At 44.7% G+C, this 13166-nt stretch overlaps 1 protein-coding gene across 4 annotated transcripts; it reads right to left on the reverse strand.

Moving 5' to 3' along the window:
- Positions 1-38: 38 nt before the first annotated feature.
- DAXX (death domain associated protein) lies at positions 39-5223 on the reverse strand. Of its 4 annotated transcripts, none has more exons than XM_051996357.1 (9): positions 5105-5223; positions 4584-4699; positions 3207-3459; positions 2236-3064; positions 1906-2120; positions 1544-1730; positions 855-1341; positions 520-733; positions 39-253 (listed from the first exon to the last, which is right to left on the reverse strand). In XM_051996357.1, the coding sequence occupies exons 3-9, from the start codon at positions 3411-3413 to the stop codon at positions 194-196; spliced, it is 2199 nt and encodes a 732-aa protein (XP_051852317.1). In that variant the 5' UTR covers positions 3414-3459; positions 4584-4699; positions 5105-5223; the 3' UTR covers positions 39-193. The 4 variants fall into 4 exon arrangements, with proteins under 4 accessions (XP_051852317.1, XP_051852316.1, XP_051852319.1 ...); XM_051996356.1 differs by having other exon boundaries at positions 3207-3462; XM_051996359.1 differs by lacking the exon at positions 5105-5223 and having other exon boundaries at positions 3207-3462; positions 4584-4984.
- Between the last annotated feature and the right edge of the window lie 7943 nt (positions 5224-13166).

The raw sequence follows: 13166 nt of genomic DNA on the forward strand, positions 1-13166 counted from the left end.
GGAGAAGGAGGTAGATGAAGTTTGGAAATGAGAATAAATTACCGTAAGAAAAGAACTTTTATTTAGTTTCATTTTTATAAACCTTTAAAGTTTTTATTATTTTCAAAACACCAACAAAAAGGGTACAGCTCAGCTTCCCCCTCCCCCCAAAAAATCAAAACCGTGGGAAGTGAGGGCAGGGAAAGCCAGACAGCTAGTCAGAGTCTGAGAGGATGATGATCTCTTCGGGATCACATTGTGTTGCCACACTCATCTGGGGGAGAGGAAAAAGAATTGGGAAGAGGTTGGAGAAGATAGTAACATATGGCAGGGAAATTTCAAAGGGTCAAAGGATCATAGACTCAGATCTGAAGGTCACTGAGCTCAATATTCCTCATTTTGCAAATGAGGAAAACAGCTCAAAAAAAAAAAAAAGACGAAATAAGTGGTAAACAGACTAGCAAAATCAGAACAATGAGAATAGAAGGATAAAAATGGCAAAAAAAAGACCAGCATCCCTCCCTAACCCCCATTTCTGACCTTGCGGACTGCAGGCCTGGAAGCTTGTGGTCTAGGGAGCCTGGATGGTGGAGGGCTACACCTAGAACTGGTGACCAAGCCATGGCTAGGCGAATCTGCTCGTGTGGAAGAGTCAGCAACTGGAAGCAGGGAAGAAACCAAAGGGAAGGGGGAACTGGGGAAATGACACCTCTTCCCATTCTCTCTTTCATCTGCAGCTTGCACCTCAATGCAGCTAGGGAAACAGGAATTAAGTATTAGTACTTCTTGAAAAAGCCCATCTTCCAAACACCCACGTCTAAAGATCACTTCATAGACAAAAAGCACCCCCACCCCATTACTCCTATTCATGTTACCTGCACCCAATTAGTTCTGTTTCTGCCATGTCTTCCTTCCGAGACTTCTTGAGAGGGGGACTAGGAACCCTCAAGGTGTTAGGAGACACTCCACCATTGAAGGAAGTAGAGGTAACAGTGGCTGCCCCATTCTCCAGGAGGCTGTTGGGGAGGGGAAGTACTGGGCACTTCTTGGGAGAAGGGAGATCCCTGTCCTCAGGAGAGGGGACTGTGTCCAAGGGTAAGGCTTCAATCATCAATTCAAATAGTTGGGAGGCTGGGCTTTCAACATCCTGGGACAACTCTTCTGATAGGAGCTGTTCCCCATTGTCTTCATTTTCAAGGCAACTGGGAACAGGTTTTTTCCTTTGAGGTAGGGAGTATGACCCTGACATTCCTGCTTCATCTTCTTCCACTGAAGAGCTGCTACTACTGCTTCCCCGCTCAGGCTCCAGCTCTTGCTCAGTAGTCCTTTGAAATGGAGACCGAGAAGCTACATAATTCTTACCTGGAAGTTATAAAAAACAAACAGGAAACAGGATTAGTATAGAAAGTAACGGTTAATCACGTTAATTCATCTATCACTTTTCACACTAACCCTGCCTCCTGTTTGGAGGAATAAGGAGAAAATAGGAGGGGAAGATGGGAAACTGAATATGGAGAGAGAAAACAACTTGGGAAGAATAATAAAGTCCCTCCTCACATAATACCTGGCTCATCTTCCTCCCTTAGGCCCTCCTGCCTCTCTTCCATTTCTTCCTCTGAATCTGTGAGTTCCTCATCTTCATCTTCATCATCTTCTTCCTCTTCCTCCTCCTCCTCCTCTTCATCCTCATCCTCATCTGTATCAATTTTGGAGACAGTGGGGCAGGATGTGGACTTTTTCCCACTAGGGCCCTGCAAGAGAGGGAAGGCCTCTAATGAAACCATTCTCCCAAATCTTCATTCTCCTGAGTACTTCACTTAAAACTAGTCACTCTCATCCCCAAAGATCTAGTATAAGACCTAGGCATGATTCCACCCTCCAGGAATATCTGATATAACATTAACATCTCTTATCTTGCCTCCATACCTCTCCCAAGTCTGTGGATGCTGTTGGAAGGTCTTCATTGTGAGGAGAATTTCCTTGGGAAAGCCGGGCTCTTCTTCTTTGTCTCTCACCCTCCTCACTCTCATCTTGCATCATTGCATATTTGGAGATCACTTCATCCAGCCTACTGAGCGCCAAGCTTCTATTCTCCCGAAGCCTACGGGCCAGGACAGGATCTGATAATGCAGGGTCAATGCCTGAAGCGGGAGGGAGATATGCAGTGTGAAGACAAGGAACCAGAACTCCTAGTTCCAAAGCCTAAGGAATAACCCCCTCCCCACAGGTCTAGTGTGTGTGGCTCCCTCCGTGTACCTGGCCTATAGTCATCTGTCAGGTGACAGCCAAAGTTGTAGACAAGATCAAGATGACGCCGCTCCTGTAACTTGGTGCCAACATCTCGAAAGGCATCCTGAGCAAGGAGCTGAAGCTGTCGCCTTGGGAGGCAGAGGCCATGTCTGGTGGCTGCCTTTTCCACAGCCCGAAGGACATCCCCATAGTCAGGAAAAGTGTCTGGGCCAGGTCTATTGATGAGACGCTCTACACGGCGATTGACCTCTGGGTATCGAGTGCCCCGGTAGGGTATCCTTTGCTCAGTCACACGGCCTGTCAGTGAGCTACATGCTTTTAACTCACATAGACGCCCAAAGAGTCCTAGTAGCTTACGTTTCAGCCGCCCTTCTTGCAAATATGCGGAGTCCGGGTCATCTAACTCAGATAGATCCAGCTCCTTTTCCTGTAGTCGTTTTATCTCTCCCACATACAATGCCAGCAGTTGCTCTAAGCGCTGGATCTGTCTCCTTGAACCTCTGGGTCGTGAGGAACCAGGAGCAGTTTCTTCAGTAGGGGCAGGGTTAGAGGAAGGATTAGCAGGGGGAGCATCCCCAGGGGGGTCACTGGATGTGGAAGCAGGGGTCAGGGGCACCTTCCTCTTGATTGAATGGGCTTTAAGGAGTGTACAAAGCTCATTAATGTAGACGTAAAGCTTGGTAGGCCGAGTTTGGGCACGGGAAAGGACTCTAGAGAGCACATTTCGGAGCTCAGCTGAGGCCAGGAACGTCGGGCGAGCACGTTGTCTTCGATTACAGAGGAATGGGACGACCTCAGGGTGTTCTCCAGTTTGCTTCTTACATAGATCAAGAAACTGGGGTAGGGGAGGAGAAGTCCAAGGAACAAGGAAGAAGGTTGAGAAAAACAAAAATATAGGGTTAGTAGGGAGAATCTGACTAAGGACAACTTTTTTGGTTCCCCTCCCTGAGGCATAAGAATCTTCCCCTTTGGCTCACCTCTTCAAACAGCTTCTCGTTCTCCAGCTGGTAGCATTTCTTGCTGCCCCCACTACTGCTGCTGCCTTCCCCACTGGACTGAAGGGAATCAGAGGCTGCTGCCAGGGGTTGGACCCGATTTGGAGCTGGAGAGGAAGGCCCTGGCTGGGCAGCTGCTTCATCCTCCTCATCATCATCCAGCACGATAATGCTGTTAGCGACAGCCATGGGGGGAGCGAAGCCCCTGGTGGGGGTGTTGGGGATTTCAGGAATCCTGCTGGGGGGGATGGGGCCTCAGAGACAGCCCCTCCAGGACACCCCCCTCCCCCAATCTCACACCTTCTAGCATCAGTCTCATGTTACTCAGTTGATGCCTGCTTCCCCTTCCTCCCCAAGGACCTATCTGTCTGACCTCCCTGTCATCTGAGTGTCTTGTCCTCTGAGACAAGGCTTACTCCACAAGTTTTCTCTAAGACCCCCAACATACTCCTCCCCACCCCAAAACCCTCAAGTCCCACCCATTTGGCTCCATTCCTCAGTCCTCTCTTCTCCACTTCCGGTCCCATCTTCTCTACTCCCAGCTCCCAAGATCTTATTTTCTCTTAAAAGATCAGCACTGTCACAGCTAGCACCAGGGCTGCCATTCCTGCCTCCAGCCCTCATACCTAGAAACAAACCGATTCCCTCTTCTCCACACCCCAAATTTTCATTTACCCACATCTTGTCTGCCCACCCCCCTTCGGGGCTGTCAGCAGCACATATGACCCAGGGCTTTCCCTGAGCATGGCCCCGGCAGACACTTCCTCTCCTAAGCCTGCCCCCCAATTTCGCCTCTCCTTATGGCCCCCACTCACGGCCCCCTCGTCAGACTCCACAAGCCCCCAGCTGAACCCCGTCTCCTTGCCTTCTGAAGGACTTTTCCCCCCTCCCCCCATTCTCGAGCGCGCGCACGCACACACACACACACACACACACACACACACACACACACACACACACACAAACACTCGCGCGTGCTCGCGAGCGCGTTCCCTTCCTCAAGGGAGGGTCTCCGGCTGCTTTCCCCCTCTCCCCACCCCAGCCTTGTCACCGGGTCCTCCCCTCAGACTCTTCCCTCCTCCCGCCCGCCCCGTGCGGCCCCCACCTCAGAAACAGTCCCTACGCCGCGGCTGCCGCCTCCACCGTCGCTGTCCGTCCCTCCCCCCCTCCCCCTTACCCCCCGCTCAGTCACCTCAGCTCTCCTCCCTCTCACACTCTTCGCCCCCCTCCCGCAGCAGACACTGCGCAGAAACGGAAGCGATCATGCCTCAGCCCCTCCCAACCACGTCCCTAGGCGCCGCCATCCAACCCTAATGGAGTTGGCCACAGGAATGTAGGAAGTGAAGGCACACAAGATACCTGCTCGGCCCTTCTACGGGAGGCGGACGGCGAGTCGCCCGGTGATTGCATTGGCCCAATCCGACCGAATACTTCGGATGGAAGGGCCTCTCTGAGGCCGGGAGACTCGGAAGTCCCTGAGGGAAAAGGAGGAGGCCATGTTGCCGTACGGCATCTGTTATGACGGAGGGAACCCAATTTAGTGCAGGAGAAGCAGGGAGGAATATATTCCTTTGGGGATTTGCCAAATTAGTGATCACGAGAAGGACCCCTGCTTTACCAATCAGAGACCGACGTCCCCTCTGCTTTTTTCCTCTGTCGTTTGTCCATAGCGCTCCCAAGTTAGTACTGGCTAGCGCAACAGTGCGGGGTAAGGGACCGGGAAATGAAATTAGTGGATGCTTCGATCCATTTTGGGGAGGAACTACCCATCTTATTGGAATATAAGGTGGGCTATCCTAGGGCCGCTCTGGAATCCCAAGAAGGTTTGGGGAGAATTATAAAGAGAAAGTTTTCTTTCAAGGCTAATGTTGATATCTAACCTTGACTCTGCATTTGATGCGTACCCCGGCCACTCTGTCCTTCCAGACCGCCTCTCTGTCTCTAGCAGCCACCGAGAATCGGTCCAGGGGTTACGGCTTCTACGAGACGGGATTAATTTTATGTATACGGAATGTATGCACGTAAGTAATCATTTTCTCCACCAATCAGAAGAGTCTTATGTAAATAATACCAGCCTCGAACCTTAGAGTCGCCGAAGTATTTAACGCCGACTCTAAGCGTCACTGCACTCAAAGGGCACCGTGGCAACTGAATGGAGAGAGCTGCTCCACAATCCCGGCGCTGGGACTTGTCCGCCGTACGGCAAGATGGCGGCCTCCAGAGCGTGGGGAGGCATACCCCTTTCGCCTAGCGGGTTGTTGCGTGGGGCCTCTCTTCTCGGACACTCCTCAGTCTGAGGATCCTAGGGGCTCGGTGGGAATGGCCGGGGGGACCCCAGGACTTGGTGTTTATGGTTGGGGTGGGAGGTGAGGGGAATGCAGATGCCTCGGAGAAAACGAGGCTTTTAAAAGGACAGTAGGTTTTTCTTCCTGTGTAGTGGGGGATGGGGCGGTTTCGACCCAGAAGGGGAGGGAAAGGAAAAGAAGCGGAGACTGACGCTTCTCACTCAGTTTATTGGGCTGAGAGAGGAAGGCTGGGGGAGACTCATGGCCGTTTCTAGGGCGTGTCCTGGTTTCCAGAGGAGGAGAAAGGGTTAACTAGAATGGGGCACCGGAGTGTCCCCCTTCCCACTTGACTCCTTTCTACATTCTGGCTCTTTTCCTTATCTTGGGGTGCCCTAGCAATGGAGGAGCACGGGAGACCGAGTTCTAGTCTTGCTCTTAGTTTCCTTTAGGCAGCTCGGTTTCCCTTCTTTGGGATTCAGTTTTCCCCTTTATAAAATGGGAGGTGAACTAGATCATCTGAGGCTGATGGGTATTGCAGTGGACAGAATCAGGAAAACCTGAATTCAAGTCCTACCCCAGACACTTATCAATTGTATAATCTTGGGCAAATTATTTTAATCTCTGCTTGCAAGTTTCTCACCTGGGTTGAGAGGAAGGAGGCATTCAATGATTGCAGCTCCAGTTCCTCTTCTTTTTGAGGTTTTCCAAGCAGCCAGCCCCAGCAGTTTGCCCAGGGTATGGCCACAACAACTTGTAGACAGTCTCTAACATCAGCACTTCCAGGAAGAGAGCAAGAAAAATGAAAAAGGCCCTGTCAAGGGCTCGAAGAAAGGAATCTGGGAGGAGCAGGACCCTGGGCAGATGCCAAGAACCCATTTCTCTCATCCCTATCATCCTCCTGCTCTGCCATTCTGACTTGAAGGCTAACAACTGAGCAGATCAACCTGAATGGGATGGAGACACTGGCTCAGCACTATTTGGATTAGTGGTAATGGGGGGCGCTGCATCTGCCCTCTGTGATCTAATTCTACAGAGACAGAAAGAACAACATACAGCCCCTTAAAGTGATTTACATATTAGTATGAAGGACCCCCACTATCCCATTAATGTAAATATAGAAGGAATAGACTAGACTCAATCACAAGTGTAAATGAGGCATATTAATCAATTTGAAAAAATTTTAGGACTGACCATTGAATGAAGACAATGAATGACACCAACAGGAAACAACTGTATTTGAAGGAAAGAATAAAAATACATCTGGGATCCTGTAGTCCTGAATATTCAATTTGATCCAAGCCTGTAAGAGGGAATTGCTCTGCTCATTGACCATATTATTATAAAGATGTTATTGGATCAGTAGTAGAGAGTTCACCCACCTGAGATCAGAGAGACTAAATATATATATATAGCAGGGAGGTATCAAAGACCCTCATGGGAGAGAGAATTGGCCAACTATGAATCCTATGAATCACTAATCCTCAGAGCCCAGTGGATGTTGCTGATGTTTACCCTAAACCAATTTGTTGTCAGGAATTGCTAAAATAAATCCATCCTGTTCCTATTAATCATTTTGATGGAGTCATGTGACAAGGTTCAGGAGAGCAAAGATGAAGTAAAAAGACTGAATAATCACAGTGCAGCATTCTCCCTGTCAAAAGTTACTTTTATTAACAAAGGTCTCAAATCATGATTTTGTGCCATATTCTGAAAAGGAGTGATTTTTATAGACAAGAGAGGGAAGAAAGCAGAAGAATAGTTTTGATAAACAGTTGGGGAGATGTTTTGCTTGTAGGATAGGATCAGGGAGGAGTGTGGAGAAATCATGGATAAAAAATAAAAGTATGGAGACTGTTAGGGCCCCCTAGGGTCCCTTTGCTTACAGATAAGTGAGGCCTGCTCTGACCAGCAGAAACTCAAGGCCTAATAATGCAGAGACTGTGAATAATGATGAGACAGGGAACAGAGGTGATGCAAACTCCGTTTATTTCAGCTTCTACCAGCAGCCTTAAAGCCTTGGTTACATCAACATAGCAAGAGCTCTCTAAACCAATCATACTAAAGTACCAGGGACTCTCACTCCTATCTCACTCCCACTCACACATGCCACATGGTCAACAGGGGCAAGGTTCCTTCTGCTCAACATCATCTTGTTGTCCACAGGGGTGGGGCTCCTTCCTCCCAGTGTCATCTTTTTCAACCCTTACAGCAACACCCTCAGTTTACCTGAATCGCATTCCATGTGGTTATCCAAAGATACCTGAGGTTTGGCAACCCCTTACAAATCTCCTTTTTTGTTTTTGAAGTCTGTCTTTGAGCTCCAGTGTGGCAAATGTTCCCTAAGAATAATCAGAGTACATTTTAAAATTAATATAAAAGCAATTATAACAACTAAACATCCAATGAGACTAGTTCCTATTAGAGTGAGTAAACTTTTCACAGTACCCCAAGGGTCGGCTTTCTGAAAGAAATTCAAGATCTTGTTGAATATCACATCAGGCCGCATTTGAGCATCAGCTTACAAATCAACATCAGACACCAATTGCACCAATCTAGATAATTCCAAAGTAACATCTGGTATGAACCCATGCAAATGAGCTCTTATCAGTTCCTATTCCATATGAGTTTCATTATATTTCTTTGGTGTAAGATAAAAGATATTATAATGATAATCACATTGTAATTTTTGTAATAATTCCAAATATGCCACATCTTCACCCAACAGTTTTGTGGCCTCTTGTAAGGTATGAATAGCACCATAAATCTTTATCTACTTTCAACTGTATTTTGAGTCCTTCAGACAAATTTTTCATAAGGTCATAAAATACATCTTTTTGTTCCAACCATTAATTGATCCATATGTTCTTGCAATCTGTCAAATATCTCATCCCCAGGAGTTCGAAACCATCCTTTTGCTTTTACCACAGTCATATATTTTGGTCTTGTTAATATAAAGACTTACCCAGTAATGTCACGTCCTATATGTTGCCAAAACAAGTAAAATTGAATATTCCAGTCCTATACACAATTGTGATTGGTTCCCAATGTGATCCACTAAAAACACATGATCTTTCCCTTTACTGTGCTGTAAAAGAGATAGGAATCAGTTGCACTGTCTACCCCCCTACAGCTAGAATCAATTTATCCAAATCCTTTATTGCTACACCCTTATTGGTGACATATTGTCATGAAAAAGCACTTATATGAGAATCAGATGGAGCATAGTACTATGACATGATACAAGTGTTTCAGTATATTCCTTATCTTTAAGCATAGTGTAATGACAATGATGTGTTTCACAATCTTGAAAGGTCAAAACCCCCAGATACTTATGATAAACAGATTTTGTTTTATACCTATCATGATGAACAGTGGCACATTCGGCCTATATACCTAAGAGGGATATCTATCCCTTCAAGTCTCCAAATCCAAAGATTAAAAAACCTCATCCATGCACACTGAAAACTATCTTTGTTGAAGAGCTGCAGCTTTTTTGAGGAATCTGTCTTCTCCATTGAGGGCCCTGCAAAATCTTTAACAGCATCCACAATCCCAATTTTCCTTATTGGGATCCAACGCTCCTCTATACCTGTGGAGACACACACATAATCCTTTCCCCAAGTTAGTACAATGTCTGGACTATGCTATTCTTTATTATTGTCCTGCCACATGACCTTTCAAGGGTCCGTTACAGTTTCCAATTTATCATCATGATTAATAATTTGTTTTGTGATCTTATTTTTTTGGTCTTTTGTTTCAACTTTAGATTTTATGGTTGAAAACAGCCCTTTATCATCAAATTTAAAATTATTCAGAGTATAAATTGCTCTTTGTAATTTATTGTCAGAAGAAGACATATATTCAGGAGAAGCCATATAACTATTTGTTGTGAGGTATAATGTGTATAAATGGCATCAGGATCTCTTCCTGTGAAAGCAGAGTTTCCCAATAGTGTTATGAAGTATTGGCCACCAATACTATATAAGTATGACAAGCTCTATTCTTAACTTGTGGTAAATGCACCCATTCTAACATATTATCCTTTTGATGTATAACACTTATTGGTAATCCTATAGTAAAAAGTATAGAGACCTCAACATCACACTGTTCCTGAATCCTTTCTGTCATTTGACTTTTTAAGAAATTCTCAATTAATTGAATACATTTCACTACATTTGGAGGCCATTCCCTAAGGGAATGTAATGCAGATAAACCCCTTAGAATATCATAAAGAGGTGCCATCTGATTGGTGGTAATATCCAATCTAGGTCTGACCTACTGAATTTGTCCTATTAATTTTTGAAAATCATTCAAAAGAGTCACTTCTATCAAATCAAATTTTAGTGTTCTCACATTCATACATGTGTCATATATCTGATAACCTAAATAATTTATGGGAGTACTTATTGTATCTTTTCCTCTGCAATATCTAATCCGCTTTTTCTAAGCTAACTGTCTCTTCCAACGTATTTTTCCAATATATCAGAATCCAAATGTGTAGCTAATATATCATCCATGTAATGTATGATGATTGCTTTTGAAAATCTCTGCCTAACTGGTTAAATAAGTTTATCTACATAACACTGACTTAAGATGGGACTATTTTTCATCCCCTGAGGTGATTTCCACTGACCTCTATGTGAAGGTTCTGTCAGATTGACGGAAGGCACAGAAAATGCAAATCTGTTTATCCTTTATAGTAATGGGAACACTATAAAAATAGTCTTCCATGTCAATAACCCACAATTTATAATCCTTTGGTATCATATTAGGCGATAGAAGACCTGGTTGAAGAGCATCCATAGTGGTCATAGATGCATTTACTGCTCTCAAATCTGTAGACATTCTCCATTTTCCTGATTATGTATTTATAACAAACACTGGAGAATTCCAAGGACTAAATGATTCTTCAAAATGTCCCAATTGTATTTGTTCCTGAACTATGTCATTCAAGGCCAGCAACTTTTCTTTTGTAAGGGCCCACTGGTCAATCCACATGGGATCTGAAGAGATAACTAAAGAGCCTCACCAGGGGGCCCCACTGAAAATTTGCAGTCGTGGTATGTTTTTCCCTTTGCTGGAAGTTCATCACAAGCTCTCTCAACACAACAGGCGAGCCTTTCATAATTGTTGAGCATCACTGGAATGATCTCCAGTTCCAAATAATTGATAATAGTATCTTTGAGCATTAGGGTCATTACTAGGGTTAAGGATGAGCACAACTGCTCTGCACTCTCCAGCAATAAACTGAAAAATGTAACATACTCTCCTGGACTAAGAATAGTCTGAAAAATCAACTTCCAATCATTAGATGTTAATACAAGTTGCCTATTCTTTCAGTCGGAGTTTAACATATGGAGATTTTAAACCCATACTCCGTAATTGCCCTTTTCATTTATTTTATAGAGCTCGAAGATACAGCAATGTTCAACCTGTAAGGTACACCATCATCTCTCCTGGAGTCTCTTAATACTGGGAAAAAAAAACCCTAGAATCACCTTTTGTACAGGAGTTTTTCCACTAGGCGGCACTGTTCAGCCTCCTACAAATTTATTCTGCTTGTCTCTATGCAGACCACCAAATGTCTCCCTTCCTTTCTGCTCTACTGTATGAAGACCACTAGATGTCTGCCTCTCCCTCGCTACATGGCTCACTTTCACCACATTTACAAAGTTCCTTTGTTCTCACAATCTTGTTAGAAATTTCTCATGGCCTAAACCTGTTTTTATGCTGTCCTTCCCTGGGCTTATCACCAATAGTCTCAGACTTGCATTTATGCAACTCCTGATACTTCCTCTTGAAGATCTCCCTCTCTTATATTCTCAAATTATTGCTGTCTCCTCATGAACTCCTCTATTTCAGCTTGCATTTGAATATCCTTTTCTTTTTCTTTCCATTTTCTTTTTCCTATTGAGAGGTCTGGATATAACTTCTCCCGACTCATCTCCCTAGAACTAGAAGTACCAGTATGTTTAGTCCAAGTACTAGTTGTAAATTGTCTTATTCGCTTGGAACAACCTCTTTCTCCTGTCTGAAATATCTCTTTAATGATATTGTACAAAAAGAAGGTGGTCGCAGATAGTTCTCCTGGCTTTTCCAAATCATAATGCGTCAATTGTTCTCCCACTACTTTCCAAGAATGCAATGTCATGTGGGGGGGAGGGTATGATTTACCCAAGGACGTATCTCCTGTAGGTTTTCCACAAATTCCCGAAACATCCTCAAAGGTATAGTAGCCCCTACATCCTTAGCCTTCTTGTGAATACTTTGGGCATATTCCCCTTTTTCCACTTCCCCCTTAGAGAATGTGTGTCCCACGGCAAAACGTTTGCCTCACTGCTAACACCAGCAGGTTACTCACGATTTTGAATTATTTCTTATCACGAATTTGAAGTATTCCTTATTCATCACCCAGAGGCTGATGCCCAAGTCTTCCCACACAGGACTCTTCCCTGACCATGAGGCACCTCTTTGGTGTGCAGGTATGTCTTTATTCTCCCTAAGAATCTCTACGCCTTTGATCCTACACTGCCCTCCACTCCATTGTAATTCATTTTATCCCTGGCCATATTGGGTGCCCATTGTTAAGGCCCCCTAGAGCTCTTTGCTTACAGGTAAGTGAGGCCTGCTCTGACCAGCAGAAACTCAAGGCCTAATAATGCAGAGACTGTGAATAATGATGAGACAGGGAGCAGAGGTGATGCAAACTCCGTTTATTTCAGCTTCTACCAGCAGCCTTAAAGCCTTGGTTACATCAACATAGCAAGAGCTCTCTAAGCCAATCATACTAAACTACCAGGGACTCTCACTCCTATCTCACTCCCACTCACACATGCCACATGGTCAACAGGGGCGAGGTTCCTTCTGCTCAACATCATCTTGTTGTCCACAGGGGTGGGGCTCCTTCCTCCCAGTGTCATCTTTTTCAACCCTTACAGCAACACCCTCAGTTTACCTGAATCGCATTCCATGTGGTTACCCAAAGATACCTGAGGGTTGGCAACCCCTTACAGGAGACATTTGGGGGAATGATTTCAAAATGGATTAAGGGATTTTGATCTTTGGTAGAGAGCAAGCTGGCTTAAGTTCCCATCAATATCAGGTTATTTCTCCCAGACTGTCCTGTTTGCATAGAATTTTGGGAAGCTGGAATCATCCAGCCTTACTTCAACCTCTGAGACCATGCTGATGATCATATTTGAGATAGCTTTGATGGGAGCTCCATTATCCCAGATTGTCTTTAATCAGTCTTAATATCTCAACATAAAACTTTGTTGCTCCCTAGATCTAGTCTTTATTTCCCCTCCTTCCTTTGAGCTATAAAAGTCAGTCCCCCTCCAAAAGCAAGTTGCTTAATCATCTGACTCTCCCTTGCTTAATTTTGGTTGATTGAGCCCATAAGCTGCTTCATGTAAATGGCAAATATCTATTGTCTGATGGATGTCTTGTCTTTGTTGTTCCATTGTCACTGCTACATTCTCCCAAATCTATTTCATAAATGTGTTTCATATTATCACATCGTAATCACCTATAATACCTTATTTATCCTTTCTAATTTAAATCCATCCTGGAGCAGAAATCAATCATTTGGAATAAGCACATTCTGGAATTTCATACATAATATATGATAGTCCACTCAAAATCCTGAAAAATGCTA

This window comes from Antechinus flavipes, chromosome 4 (genome assembly GCF_016432865.1).
Source record: "Antechinus flavipes isolate AdamAnt ecotype Samford, QLD, Australia chromosome 4, AdamAnt_v2, whole genome shotgun sequence".
NCBI classification, from domain to species: domain Eukaryota; kingdom Metazoa; phylum Chordata; class Mammalia; order Dasyuromorphia; family Dasyuridae; genus Antechinus; species Antechinus flavipes.

Bases quoted from the DNA above. Each gene is read 5' to 3' on its own strand.
- DAXX (XM_051996357.1), bottom strand. From the start codon at position 3,413: ATGGCTGTCGCTAACAGCATTATCGTGCTGGATGATGATGAGGAGGAT. The intron at 2,121-2,235 runs GTACACGGAGGG...CTCCCGCTTCAG, and splicing joins GACAGATGACTATAGGCCAG to GCATTGACCCTGCATTATCA. The intron at 1,342-1,543 runs GTATTATGTGAG...TATAACTTCCAG, and splicing joins AAGGGAGGAAGATGAGCCAG to GTAAGAATTATGTAGCTTCT.